This window comes from Oculina patagonica, chromosome 1, assembly GCF_052425735.1.
Source record: "Oculina patagonica isolate OP01 chromosome 1, crgOcupat, whole genome shotgun sequence".
Lineage (NCBI taxonomy): Eukaryota > Metazoa > Cnidaria > Anthozoa > Scleractinia > Oculinidae > Oculina > Oculina patagonica.
Window position 1 is genome coordinate 26,376,932 of NC_135758.1, and position 14,263 is coordinate 26,391,194.

The following is a 14,263-nucleotide window of genomic DNA, read 5'->3' on the forward strand; positions in this document are numbered from 1 at the left end:
AAAATGAAATGCGAAATTAAAGAAATATTTCCAAAAATGACGATTTTTGGCCTGCTTGAAACTATGACGTTGCCACGGCGACGACAAATATCGCAGACACATACTTGAAATATAAAAATTTCTGCAAGGGATAAATGTACTAAACATTTCAGCATTATAAAGTAAACCTTTTTTTTCAAAATTACGAAAAGGGGAGCATGTCCCCCATGAACGTCCGTGGGTAAATTGCGTTATTCGACTACGAGGAAATGCGTTTTCCTGCGCAGTAATTACTCATTACACGTGGTTTAAAAGGTAAATTTTGTTTGGGCTTAAAGCTAATTTGGCGACAATGGCTAAGGCTAATTTAAATGGTATGTTTAGTGTAATCTTTATTTTAGTATAGTATTAGTTATTTGAAGTAATATACGCACACAAAATGGATCTAAAAAGACCTATAAGCATTATATTTTTTTAATTAACGAGTGATTTCAATTCATTTGAAATGTGTGATATTCAGCACGTTCGTGTGATAAGTAATCGGTCGCAAAAGCCAAGTTTTAATTAGCGTGCTTACTCAGCTTCCCATTGTCTTATAACGGCTTCATGACGGCTAAAATGCTTTCTTTTTTTCAATAGCTACAAAAGCGACGAAATTGTCAAGAAAATTGTTTTTGCACGAGGAATAGAAAACTTATACAAGCATGAAATACAATCTTCTTTTATATAAGATTTTTATAAGAATATCGAGGCTGAATTTTGCGAAAATTTTAGAATATTTTAAGAACAAACCCAAAGCTGAAATTATGAAAAGGATGTAATTTTGTGTGCTGAAAATCTGTAAATACAACACATTTTTTTGGTTTTTAACTAAATCGTAAAGAATTCTTCATTTCTCTAAGCAGCAAAACTAGCCAATAAAACGATGCTTATCACAGTTTGATGAACGGTACATGTAATACGTATTGTATGGTATACAGTTCAAAAGACAAAAACTTAACCTAGAATGTTTTTTAGAAAAATAACAATATTCTTGTAAAAAAGAAAATAGTGTATACTTTTGTTGTATACCACAATTCAATTTTTCGAAATCTATGGAAAACAAGATTATTCAGTTTAAATTAAATAAAGAGCCAAAATGCATGATATTTATTCAACTGCTAGACATGTTCGGTGTTCCACAGAATAGTTCTCAGTAGCATCAACTTAATCATCGCGGATTGTTCAAGGACAAAGTCGTTTAAAATCGTTAAAAATTGTTTAAAATCCACTCTGACGGAAATTGATTTATCTCTCGCCAGTCTATTTTAGCACCACATCGGGTCTTAAATTAAAATAAAACTAAACACAAATTTTCTATTTTGCCTTCTTTATTTGCATAAACCTTCGAACAAAATTATGTAAGTTAGGTATTCTCAAGCCCGTGCAAAGATTTAAAGATTCACATTTATAAACTCGCTAGGAGTGAAGTAGTAGAGTATCTAGTATTTGGTTTGGAAGCTGTAAGTTGGTTTCCAATTTAACGTAGTTGAATTGCGTGATTCAGTAAACTGTTGTGATAATTAATAGCGATCAAAAGTAAAGTCCTAATTAGCTTGCTTACCCAGCTTCATATTGCCTAATGGCAGTTCATAATAACAAGTAAAATGTTTGTCTTTTAAATAGCGACCAAATCAAAAACATCACGTTCAAGAAAAGTTTCTCCGCGAGGAATAACATTTTTTTACAAGCAAGAAATACAATTTTGTTGTACGTTACGATTTAATTAGTTTGAAATACATGGGAAATAAAACCATTATTTTAAATTTAATAAGGAACCAAAAAACATAGTATGTATTCAGCTGTTTCATGTTCGTTTAACCACACCATTTGACTAAGCGGTATCAGATCCCTCGAGACCATATCGCTGGAAGGTTTTAAATCCGCTACAAGGATAATTGAGGTATGATATCTTTATAAAGTGAGATTCATCTTTCAGCACTATTTTTAATTTATAAACCTAAGTTTAATTTAAATTAAAAGAACACAAATTTCCTATTATACATTTTTTTTTTGCAATTGTCCGCCAAACTAAACGAAATCAGTATTTTATCCATCTTTAAGGACATGCGAAGATTCAAATGTTTCTGGTTGAAATGTTCAATTGAGAGTCTTTGACTGATATTCATTGTGATTTAGTTGGAGACGGACCATAAGTTTACACAAATCGCAACTTAGAATGATATTTCTCTTTGATTTTCCTTTTATATCCTAAGGCGTTTTTCCAAATCTTAACAATATTATTTCCAACTCGATACTTAGTGACAAAGAACAATTTATAAACGTGTTGCTGATTGAATGATATACCATAATGTGTGTTTTGATTTGGTGTTACCTTCGAATAACGAAGTTTGTGTGGACTTTCTGCTGTGGCTGGGTATCGCCCTGTAAAGTAAAATAAGAACCCGAGAGTTTGGACCATTGGATGTAATATCTCTTAAAACTTATTTAGCCACGACTTAATCTCGTGATATTGAAAGAGCGATATTTTACAACACTTTATTTCGCGACTTTGGAGAGTTTGTTTGGCATTTATTTGTAACGAATAAGCCACTTTATTTTTTCCGCGACGTCCAGTTTTCCCGATACTATAAAACTCGCGAAAATAATAATGTGTATAAAATAAGAATGTGTATAAGGACGCTTATTAAGTCTAACGTTGCCTTATTCAGGTACAGCGAGACGGCTGCGGAACTACCATGAAACTTTGCCTGTCCCTGTTGGTCGTTCTGCTGATGGCGGATGCTTGTTGGAGTCAGTGTTCAAACAAAAATTGGTGGGGATCGTTTGACCACCAAGGATGGTCCACATGTGACTCGAAGTACGAGTACATAACTGGTCTTTATAGAAATGACCCGACAGGCAGTGACCCAATTTATTTACTCGAAGAAGCGAGGTGCTGTTTTCAAGACCGAGAGTCGACTTGTATGAATGCAAATTGGTGGGGAGCATTGGACAGGTAAGTAACTAAAATAAACTAAACTCATTAAACCCAAGTGAATTGAGTGTTCTTAAAAATGGAATTGCGTTAAAAATGCATTGCAAAATGTTTCAGAATTAAAATGAGCGACAGAAATACACAACGTTTCGATATCGTCATGACATCAATTTCGAGTAACAAGAAAAATAACCGTTCAACAGTGTTATATATGATGTTAGAGGTGTGGTGTTTCATTAACATATTTGTTCAGTTTATAGAAATAGTTTCGCGCGTTTAGAATCCGATTGCGAATTCAGGCCAGGTTTCTTCTTTCTAATTAACAGCATTTCGTAAATCAAGCAGTCTAGTTTTTCGCTGCATTTCTTTAGGCCAGTAAATTACTGGTAAAGTCGCCGATGTTGTAAATGCCGCGATCGTTCTTTAAATGATAAGTTTAAACTACAATGCTCTGATAAAATCCATTTTCTATTATGCTGGTGCACATGCTCCAAGGATTGTCTGCTAAAATTTTTTTCGTTTCCAGGAATAGCTGCTAGAGTAATATTTTATGCAGAGACGCGGATTCCTTCTGTGCCTCCAGTCAATGGCTGTCAGTGGTTACGTTCTATGTCGATACTAGAGTAACCCAGTGTTGTATTCTTTACAAGAAGACACATGTTGCTGCTCCTGTTCATTTTATAGATTCAATTAACCTTAACAACTTTCGACACATACGGAACACCAGGTTCTCGAATTACAATTTTATTTGTGAAAGTGATTGGAAATTCACTGCGACGATCATTTATCACTTTCATATACATCCGCTGTTCATATATGAATCATTTTATATACATTACATCATTTCACTCCTCTCGCGGGAAAATATGAACTCACAATTGACCTTTCATATACATTACATCAATTTTATTTGTCCACGTCATAACAAGTACAATTGGGTTTCGTGCATTTTAACATACTTACACACTCACTCTTTCATTTACTCACTCGCTCGCTCACCGATTCAATCACTTACCATACTTACTTACTTACCTTTTTTACTTTGCTTCTACAGGAAAAATAGCTGGGCCGTTTGTCCGGATGGATATTTTCTACAAGGATTGTACCGCACCGCGGGTCATAACCTTTACAACATCGAGGAAGGCCGTTGCTGTAAACCCAACAACTTGCCGAAAATGTATGGCCACTGTTACAACCACAACGTCTGGGGATCGTTCGACCGCAAAGGCTGGAGCATCTGTAATGACGGTTATTACCTGACGGGTATCTACAAGGGCATATGCGACAAGTTGTACTGCCTCGAGTGGTTTAAATGCTGCACTATGAAGTAAGTTGGATTTCCTAAAGAAAGTAGAGCTTATTCTGTATTCTTCCCAATAAACTCATTTCCCTTTTTTTTTCCTAGGGTAGTTTAAATATCGATTTCCAAGACAGTACACATACAGATGGAAGATAAAGGATACAGAATTTAAATAATGTAGAGAAACATTACCCACAAATGGTGGAAGCAATAAAGCACCAAGAAAAGAAATGTCGTTTTCATCCCTGTCTTTGTTGTTAAATACACTACCTTGAATATAACCAGTCTTTTTCTAAGCTCGACGCCTCTTACAAGTGCTGAGACCATGAATTTCGTTTTAGAAGTCACTGTCTCTAAATATCGAGCATCCCGTGACATATTTCGTCAAAAAGACCCATTTGGTGAAAAAATGTCTTTGAAAAGCTCCAGCGAGGTTTAGTTTTTGTAAAGTCCAGCAACGTTCGAAATATCCACAAGGACCCAACATGTGCGGATGGAATATACGAAAAATAGAGCACTTTTAACACCCCAGTACAGAAATAAGAAACCTCGCCCTGATTCCATTTCGCACAGTTTGTGGTTTGTCCTTTGGTCATTTTGGCGAGCTAAATATCACTTCAGAGTAAATTTGTTTTTTCTGTTTTTAGCCGTTCGAAAAATACAACTTTTGCAATTCAATTTTATTTTACTTGATTTCAGACAGACATAACTCTTTTAGTTTACGTATATCTTGACAAATATGACGTTCCAAAGAACGAGTTGTGATAATGATTTGTCATATCTGAAATATTAGTTTGGCCCGTGGAAATAAAGCGCACTAGACGAAAAACTATATGAAAGGCATTTTGGCAGATCGCGCCTTTTATTCCGGCGACAGAGCGAATACTTTGATTTTGTACTCAAGTTCTAAGACATAATTTAACATGTGTCTTAACACAAACTATCCTCAGGCAATGCATATATAACTTTCTTTATTATTGCAACACACAAAAAACATGTTAACATACTTAAACTACTGACAATATTTACACTACTTATATTACAGGACGATTTAAACAAAATTTACAGTATGATATCTGTATAATGTAAGATTTATCCCTTGCCACTTTTTTAACTTATTAACCTAAATTTAATTAAAATATATCCGCTAAGCTTAACAAAATCAGTAAATTAAGTTTACTAGAGGACGTGCAAAGATTCAAAGTTTTATGGTCAGGCACATGTATTCAGTTAGAGATCGGTAGACCGAGGATAAATTTACACAGATCACGACTCAGATAGACATTTCTCTTTGCTTTTCCTTGCCTTGCATTTAACATAGCTACCCCCCCCCCCCCCCTCAACTCGATATGTTTAATTTGCTACCAAAAAAAACTCATGAACGCGTAATAAAACAAATAATATGTCTTGAATTGTGTGTTTTTGACTTGACCATTTTCGACCCAGAGCAGAGGTTTGTTTTCCCCCATTTCGTCAGCTCAGTGAACACAAAGGAAAATATGACTCTTCTAGCAGGGGGATATCTCATTAACCTTATTACACAAAATTTTCGGGACGACTAAATTTCGTGATTGCGGAAGAGTAATTGTTGGCAATACCTCATTTCGCAAATTTGGATAGTTTGTTTGACTTTAATAGAATTTATTTCTAATGGATAAGCCACTTTCCTTTTTCGCGACAGAATGATCGTCTAAAAGCGAACGTGTAAAATTGAAACGTCCAAGAAAAATGTGTATTAAAAATAATAAAGGGATATATAAGGATGTAAAATATATATATGCAGTGTAACTGATGTCGAATGCAGGTAAAGCAAGGTGGTCCATAACTGCCATGAAACTTTATCTGTCCCTGTTGGTGGTCCTGTTGATGACGAATACTTGTTGGAGTGACCTGTGCAGAAACAGAGATTGGTGGAAATCATTCGACTACCAAGGATGGTCCACTTGTGACTCGACCTATACGAGTACATAACCGGTCTTTATAGAAATAACGGGCTGCCAGGTGGCCGCGACCCAATTTATCTACTCGAAGAAGCGAAGTGCTGTTATACTGACCGAAAATCGACGTGTATTGATACAAATTGGTGGACAACTTTGGACCGGTTAGTAACATTGAAATAAAATGAAGAAAATCGAAAAGTCGAGTGTACTTTAAAAACATTTCTTTTTAAATGAAGGCCGTGCTTTGAGACTTGAAAACTTTTGATTTGTTTTGATTGGTGTATATATTAACATGGTGAAAAAATACATCAGCATTATTAAATGTTCCTTTTTATCAAATTCCGAGAAATGCAAATAGCCTTGCTATTTTTTCTTTTATTTTCATTTTACCACAATAAAAATAAGAAAACACACTGTGATGACAAACACGACAAGACAACGCATGTTCAAAAAACAAAGCCTCGTATGCTTTAACATACTTCTCCTTATTTTAGATTTAAAAAAAATGTAAAATAAAATACTGGTACCTAATCTAAGAACAAACAGACATGAGGTTGAAATGGCCTAAGAATAAGATTGTCTACGGTTTCTAACCTTTTATTTTTGTTTTGTTGTTGCTGTTGTTGTTATTGTTTTTAATGTGTGTACTCGGTAAAATTGTGTTGAAATCAAACAAACAAACTGAGATTATGTAAAAGCAGTTGTAAAATTCATTAATTATTCATGAGGGTGCAAACCAATCCCAGCACAGTATTCAGATCACATGTACACAGCTGTAAACCCCAATACAAATCAAACAATAGAATTATCTTTTGATACACACTCCTCCTCAGCTAATTAGTATTCTTTAACTTTTGATACAGATCTTTACTGATTCGCATAACAATACTTTGCATTCTTTTTATTGTTTTCATTTCACAAGTAGAATAAAATATGAGCGAGAAATCTGTATGGGCATTTACAATGGCCCGCCTATCGGCTCGCCATTGTAACCGCCCATACAGATCTCTCGCTCATATTTTATCTACTACATTGAAATTCCACCACATCACCAAAGACCTTTTGCAGGTTCAAATTCATTTTGTTCTTTGCACATATTAACGATGCTTGGTGGGCGATTTGCATGAACACGAAAGAATAACAAAGAGGTTGCAAAATGTCTATTGGGACGGATGCTAACACACCAAGCATTAGTTATTTTTGCTTGTTGATTTCTCGGTCGGGCTGCGTGATCATGTATTGCATGCCATGCCAGCTAGGAACAATAGCAATAATGGTTATTGCGCTGGACCAAAATCAATAGTGCCGAGTTCGAGCACTTGTCGGGGTATTTCTGTTATTTTATCTGATGAAACGCTTTACTTCAGTAGTGCCACCAGCAAAAAGGGTAACTGTGTTCCTGCAATCTGTCCCTGCAAAAGGTTGGAGGTCATATGCGGTTGACGTTTCACGCTTTCCCCGAAAAACTGGATTATGAAACATTTTTTGCAATGAGTTTGCCATGATAAAAGAAGAATATAGCAGGCGAAACCACTTATACCAGTATACATTTATTTTTTCAGGGAACACAGTTGGGCCGTTTGTCCGGACGGATATCTCCTGCAAGGATTATACCGCACCGCCGGAAATAACCTTCATAACATCGAAGAAGGCCGTTGCTGTAAACCCAATGAACATAACTACCCGAACAGTTATGGCAGTTGTTACGAACACAACGTCACATTCTCCCACGAAGGCTGGAGCTTCTGTAATAACGATTACTACCTGACGGGTATCTACAGGGGTAGCTGTGACGAATTGAACTGCATCATGAAGTTTAAATGCTGCAGTTTTGCGTAAGTTTTATTCCTTAACCCTAATCACACCGGGCCTTTTTGGACCTTCTGGAACCGGGGGACCGCTCCCCCCTACGTAACTAAAAGAATATTTTAGCAATGACAATAAAACTTAGGATGTATAGTTTGTATAGGATGTATATAGGATGTATAGTTTGTCCAAACATCTATGTTTTTGGTATACGTCATGTGGGTTGATAACGTCACATCACGTGATAATAACATCATGATTCAAAACAGCCGCCATCTTGGCTTCACCATTTTGACTTTCAATTTTTTTTTTTTCAAAACACCAGAAAACCACCAAAATTACTGCAAAGTACGTGAAATCATAAAACTGTGCTTATAAACTGACAGCGTTTGTTTGAAACTTGAAAAAGTTATAAGCGTTCAAAGCCAGCGCGGACCTCAAAGAACACCCCCCACCCCCCCCCCCCCCCAAAAAAAAAAAAAAAAAAAAAAAAAAAAAAATGCGCTTCTCGAAACAACAACCAACAATCGATCAACTGAAAAACGGCCGAACAGAACGAAATAACTGCTTGAAATGTCACTAGACACAATTATTTAAATTCTAAGGTGCGGTCTGCGGAATCGGTCTGCAGTCGTCTTCAAAAACACCAATTGTGACGTCACAAGTTTTTGTTTCCGACAATTTTTCCGAACAGTCTGATTCTGAGGGCCTAAAAAAAACATTTTTCAACTTGCAATATCTATGCAATGCAATGAACGATTACTATGAAACTTCCGGATATGTTTATTTAGCTCTTAATAAACACATGGGCAAAAAATGAAAAACAAAATCGAAATTTCTGTTCATTTGACCTTTAACGAAAGCGAGGTTTCATTTGTATTCTTCTTAATAGATTGACCACTGTTTCAATTTTATTTTTCAGGCCCTGTTGTTTAAACATTGGAAGATGAAGGAAAAGTAATGTTAATTAACCTCACGTGACGTGAAAAATAAAGTACCAAAATAGGGAATGTCGTTTTTCTTTCGTTTTTGGGTATTAACTACTCCTTCCTCGGAGACCCAGGGGCAGTAAGTGGGGACGGGGAAAAGTCTATACGTTCGAAAAAAAAAACGGTGTTCTTGAATTGTTCGCCGATTTTTTTTTCGCTGGTATAGACTTTTCCCCGCCCCCACTAACTGCCCCTGGGTCTCCGAGGATGTAACTACTCTAGCTTGAAAAAATTGTATTTTCCGAGCTTAACGCTTTTTATAACTTTTTTTTTTTTTTTAATTTTATTTTTTTTTTTAATTTTAATGACACTACATACATTTTTACTGACACTACATACATTTTTGCAACCTTACTTTACACCATACGATGTTTATTTTCAATACGAAGCATCTATTGTTAATTACAATACACTACAATTATTTACTTAGGCCCGGTTCAGACGCCGTACTTTTCATGAGCCGAACTCAATTCGAATTTGGACCTACCCAAATTGATAAAAGTACGCCTCTTGATTTAGACACCGTACTTTTTGGCCGTTCTGAGGTCGTTCCCAATGCAGTTCCAATAAAACCAGCCAAAATACATTATAATAATTTATGAATTAGGATCGGCACATGAAAAGTACGGCGTCTGAATCAAAGCCGTGCCAAAGGCGTTCCACAGGCGAAATTCTTGGCCAAGCCAGGCGGGAAGGACGGGTGAGTCGTTCAAAATTGAAATAGCCGTTCTTATTTGATTCAGACGCCGATCTTTTCATGTACTTAATTCAAGGAATAATGATTTTTCAAAGACGATTTGTTAATCTAGAAAATATGTCCGCCTTTTAGTGTAAAAACGGCCATTATCATGAACAAACTCCCAAAGCAGCAAAGATGAAAAGAATACCCACGTGAAAACTGCATAAATATGGATGAGGTTGAATATAATTTGCCTTAACGATCCTTGAAAATGATTTTTTTTTGTTATGGCTAAGCCTTATTCAAAGACAAAACACTTGACGAGGAAAGAAAAATAAATAAACAAACTTTTGTTTTTTCTTTTATTTTTGGTTGGTCTCATTTTTTCCGCTGGAAATTAAAAGTCAGTTGAATTTTGGTTTTATGAAATATTCATTTGCTAATTTAGTTAACAAAGCTTTTCAGGCGGCATTCGTATTAACTAAATATTGTGTTTGATTTTGATGAGACAATTTGTAAACCAAATGAATCCTTTAGAAAACATTTCTTTTGTCGTGAATAATTTTTAGTTTCGTCGCTGATTTTTTGTTCATTCTTGCCCAAGTTAAAGAACATGAATAAAATGCCAAAACTATCTTGAAATATCGCAGTTACAAGCCCCGTATGTGAAATAGGGTGCGTTGTATCTTACATAATTATGTTGAAAAAAAAAATAAAAAGAATTTCGTGTACGAAGTGGGTCTGAGTTCTCGCTGATAACCAAGTGTGTGATTTTTAAACCTTGCAAATGAGTTTTTATCAAATCCAGTTGAATTGTGTGATATTCAGCGCGTTGAGTTTGTATAGCATTTCCCGAGCTAAGTGGTTATTTGACACGTTAATAAAGTTTCCATCTATCTATATGTATAAATGTGTTTATGTGATAATTAATCGAGCTCAAAAGTAAAGTATTAATTAACGTGCTTACTCAGCTTCACATTTTCTCACGACGCATCATAACAGCAAGTTAAAACTGTGTCTTTTCAGTAGCAACAAAAGAAAAAATATATGTACAAGGAAATAGCTTTGTTTTTGAAATGAAACACTCCTACAAACAAGAAGTACATTTCTGTTGTTCGTTGCAATTCATTGTTCTAAAATCCACGAAAAACAAAATTAGTAAGTCAAAAACTAAAAAAAATGTCGAATACACATATATTTATTTAGCTGTTGGATATGTTGCTTAACAACACAATTTTGCTAAGCATTTTCAATTTCTTCGGCGTTTATTTTTTGTAAGGAAGAGATCCCTGCACGCTTTTTATCTACTGAATTCAAAAGGAAATTGAGGTATGATATATAAAGTCAGATTCATATCTGGTTACTTTTTTAGTATTAACTTTTTAAAAGATCAGCAATTTTTTATCGTTATTCAGTGTATCCACCGAGCTAAATAAAATTATGAACTGAATCTGCGTATTTAAAACTATTTAATGGAAAGCCTCTTTCTGACATTCAGTTCAGTGAGAACAACAATTAGCTCTAACAAATCACGACTCAAAAAACTATTTGGCTTTAATTTCAATTCAATATCATAAGGTGTTTTGACAAAATAAAATCTGTTTGCATTTAACAGTGTTACTTTCGACTCAATAAAGCTACTTTGGAGACAACGAACAATGTATAAACGAGTTAGTGGAGAAATTATGTTGATTTGGTGTTTTCTTCGAATTGCGAAGTTTGCGTAGACTTGATGCTAGGAAGCGTTCCTTTTCCGGCTGCTTTATGTATAAATTTGCTTGAAACTTAAAACGCAGTATCTTTAAGATTAAATTTACAGACTTCGGGAAACGGACTTACGAATGTCATAAAGGACGTAGTTATTTCTGTACTTTGGCTATCACGCCAATAAAGTATACGTCGCTAAAAAAAAAACCATTATTAATAGCTCAATAAAAGTTAAAATTTTATCGCAAAATTTGATCAAGTATTTTATGTCGGGCTATTCGAAATCTCGAAAACTGGTTGAAAAAAGGAGAGCTGCGCGATAGCGATGTTTGGAAAGAGTTCTTGTTTAATGACCACTGTAGATGATTCTCAATATCCTGTCAAAAATAATACTTCTGAGTCGAAGGGTTAATATATTTGTTCATCAAAATTAAAGTGGATGCTAAGCTCGTTTCTTTCACTTGAAAAAGAACAGGGTGTATTTGTTTTCCTTTTCATAAGAAAGTGGACTGTTATCAAGAACAATGACACCGCAGAAGGCAGCATTGATTAACGGCGAGCTTTTTTCCGAACCTTGAAGAAAGTCATTTCATTGATCCACTTCGACAGTAGGCTGATTTCGAGATTGAGTACATTTTGCTTAAAGGAATTTTGCAGCCAGAAATCTTTGAAGAATAATTATGAGTCCTACAAAAAATTGATACCTTTCTCATTTCGCACTTTTCATATATGCAAAATGCACAATAATTAATGAACTGATGAATCTTCATATATGGAAAGAGTTTATGGAGGGGGGAGGAGCATTTATCTGTAAACTCCTCAAAATTACTTTCATTTTCCTAAGACAGGTCATGGATCATGTGATAGGAAGCCCTGGAGGGATTTTAATAAATCTTATTACACAAAATTTTCGCAAAAAACATAATTTCGTAATTTTGGAAGAGAGGTTTAATTATTTACTTATTTATTTGTTTCTTAACTAATTAATTTATCTATTTATTTATTTATTTATTATTTTTTGGCCTTTTTCGAGAGTTTGTTTAACATTTTTAATTTCAAATTAAGCCAACTTATTTCTTCGCGTTTTTTCGTTTTCATTAAAATCGCGAGTGAAAAAGGAAATAAGAAGGGACATTGATATTTTCAGTTGGGTGAATTTGACCATTTTAAGATCGGTTGGTTTTCACACCAAGAACTGTGGTCTTTCGGCTTTGTTCCCCTTTTGTGGTTTACAAGTTTCGGTTAAGATACTAATTTTTTTGTTTTGGATTTGCCTTTTTTTTTGTGCAATCATGCGTCCAAATCACTACCAAATCACTACAAAGACGGTCAAGGGACTTCTCAATTAAGCACTTACACAAACGTTATTTGAAAGGAGTGCGTGACAAGCGTAAATGACGTCCGCGTAGGAATTATTTCTCGAATGTCTATCAGCTCTGATAATGCCTAGAAGTTTGAGGTTAGGTTGAAAAGTGTGGCTGCCAACGTGCCTGCAATGGATCGGTTGAAGGTCTTGAAGGCAGTTTAGAAGCAATTCTGAATCTGAATCTATCGCTTTTTAAGGAATAGAGAAAAGACGGCGAAAATTTCCGAAGATAGAACAAGTTTAGGTTTTGTGATGGTTAACGAAAATTTCGTGCTTATGCGAGTAAGTAAGCTCATTTGCATAATGTGTATGAAATACTCGCATAAGCACGAAATGTTCGAAGTCGCTGTGGCAAAGGAAGATAGAAAGTGCAAGGTATTTTTATATTTCTATGCTTCCTAAGATCTGTTTAGTAGGATTCAGTTGGAATTTAGAATGGTCGTGTCTGGACTCGTGAAATAAAGGCCGGCGAAAACACCATACTTTTGCATGTTTACAAAAAGCGATCTAACGGTTAATTACGTTGCTGATACTTAAATTATCACGGACCCGTAAATCAAAATGTATCAAAATTAACATGCGTTTCCAACCTTTGAAGGACCACTTAACTTAGAAATAATAATAATAATTTGATGCGTTTGGTTGTTTTTGAGCGGCGAGCTCGTCAACTTATGAAATTTCTCGTTCTGGTCAAGCTCAAAATTAGGCCTTTTGCAGCCTTCACTGTTGAGAGCCCTAAAAATATATTTTAACGTATTTCCAAAAACTAAAGTCGTTGCATTTACTTACAACCTAAGATAGTTCACTGGGCAAAGTTTGAGCGAAAACTTTTTTCCGACCCGAAATGCGATGGACCGCTTTAAGAGAAACTGCCACTTAAGTCACAGTCATCAATTCCTTATGCAGGTGCAGCGAGGCGGCTCCGGAACTACCATGAAACTTTTCCTGTCCCTGTTGGTCGTTCTGCTGATGACGGATACCTGTTGGAGTCAGTGCAGCAATGCAAATTGGTGGAAATCATTTGACAAAAAAGGGTGGTCTATTTGTGGCTCAAATAAGGAGTACATAACTGGTTTTTACCGAAATACTCGGAGAAGTAACGACGTAATTTACCTACTTGAAGAAGCGAAGTGCTGTAAGGCTCCCTCGCCAAATCAAGAACGAACATCAACTTGTACAAATGGAAACTGGTGGGGAGTGCTGGACAGGTAGGAAAACTTAACTTTCTGTATTTTGTTGGGTAAGATACTTAGGAAACGATACTAATACAAAGGTTAAAATGGTCCCTGTACACTGTTAGAGCAAGCTACAAGAAAAGTTGGAGTTCATCCGCAGTTGCGCGACCATGCCTTCTTTAAAAATACGGATTATAAGACTTTTGTATACAGTGACATCGCTCAAGATAAAAGCTAGAGTGGCAGGCATACTGTAGCCAAATCTATTTATATCAATATACATATTCTTTTTCAGCAATAACCGTTGGGGCGTTTGTCCCAATGGTTATTTCTTACAAGGATTAT

General features: G+C 35.4%; 2 protein-coding genes and 1 long non-coding RNA gene across 3 annotated transcripts in view; all 3 read left to right on the top strand.

Annotated features, from left to right (window-relative positions):
- LOC144646011 (uncharacterized) overlaps window positions 1-14,263 on the top strand; it is a 129,274-nt gene that overhangs the window by 81,135 nt on the left and 33,876 nt on the right. The gene's annotated exons all lie outside the window — the stretch shown is intronic.
- On the top strand, window positions 1,779-4,487 carry LOC144643868 (uncharacterized). The gene is made up of 4 exons (XM_078503258.1): window positions 1,779-1,921; window positions 2,691-2,977; window positions 4,011-4,283; window positions 4,362-4,487. Exons 2-4 carry the CDS (start codon window positions 2,718-2,720, stop codon window positions 4,369-4,371), a joined length of 543 nt encoding a protein of 180 aa, XP_078359384.1. The 5' UTR covers window positions 1,779-1,921; window positions 2,691-2,717; the 3' UTR covers window positions 4,372-4,487.
- On the top strand, window positions 5,834-9,012 carry LOC144644295 (uncharacterized). The gene is made up of 3 exons (XR_013569085.1): window positions 5,834-6,357; window positions 7,759-8,031; window positions 8,925-9,012. It is a non-coding gene; the product is annotated as an uncharacterized LOC144644295 (long non-coding RNA).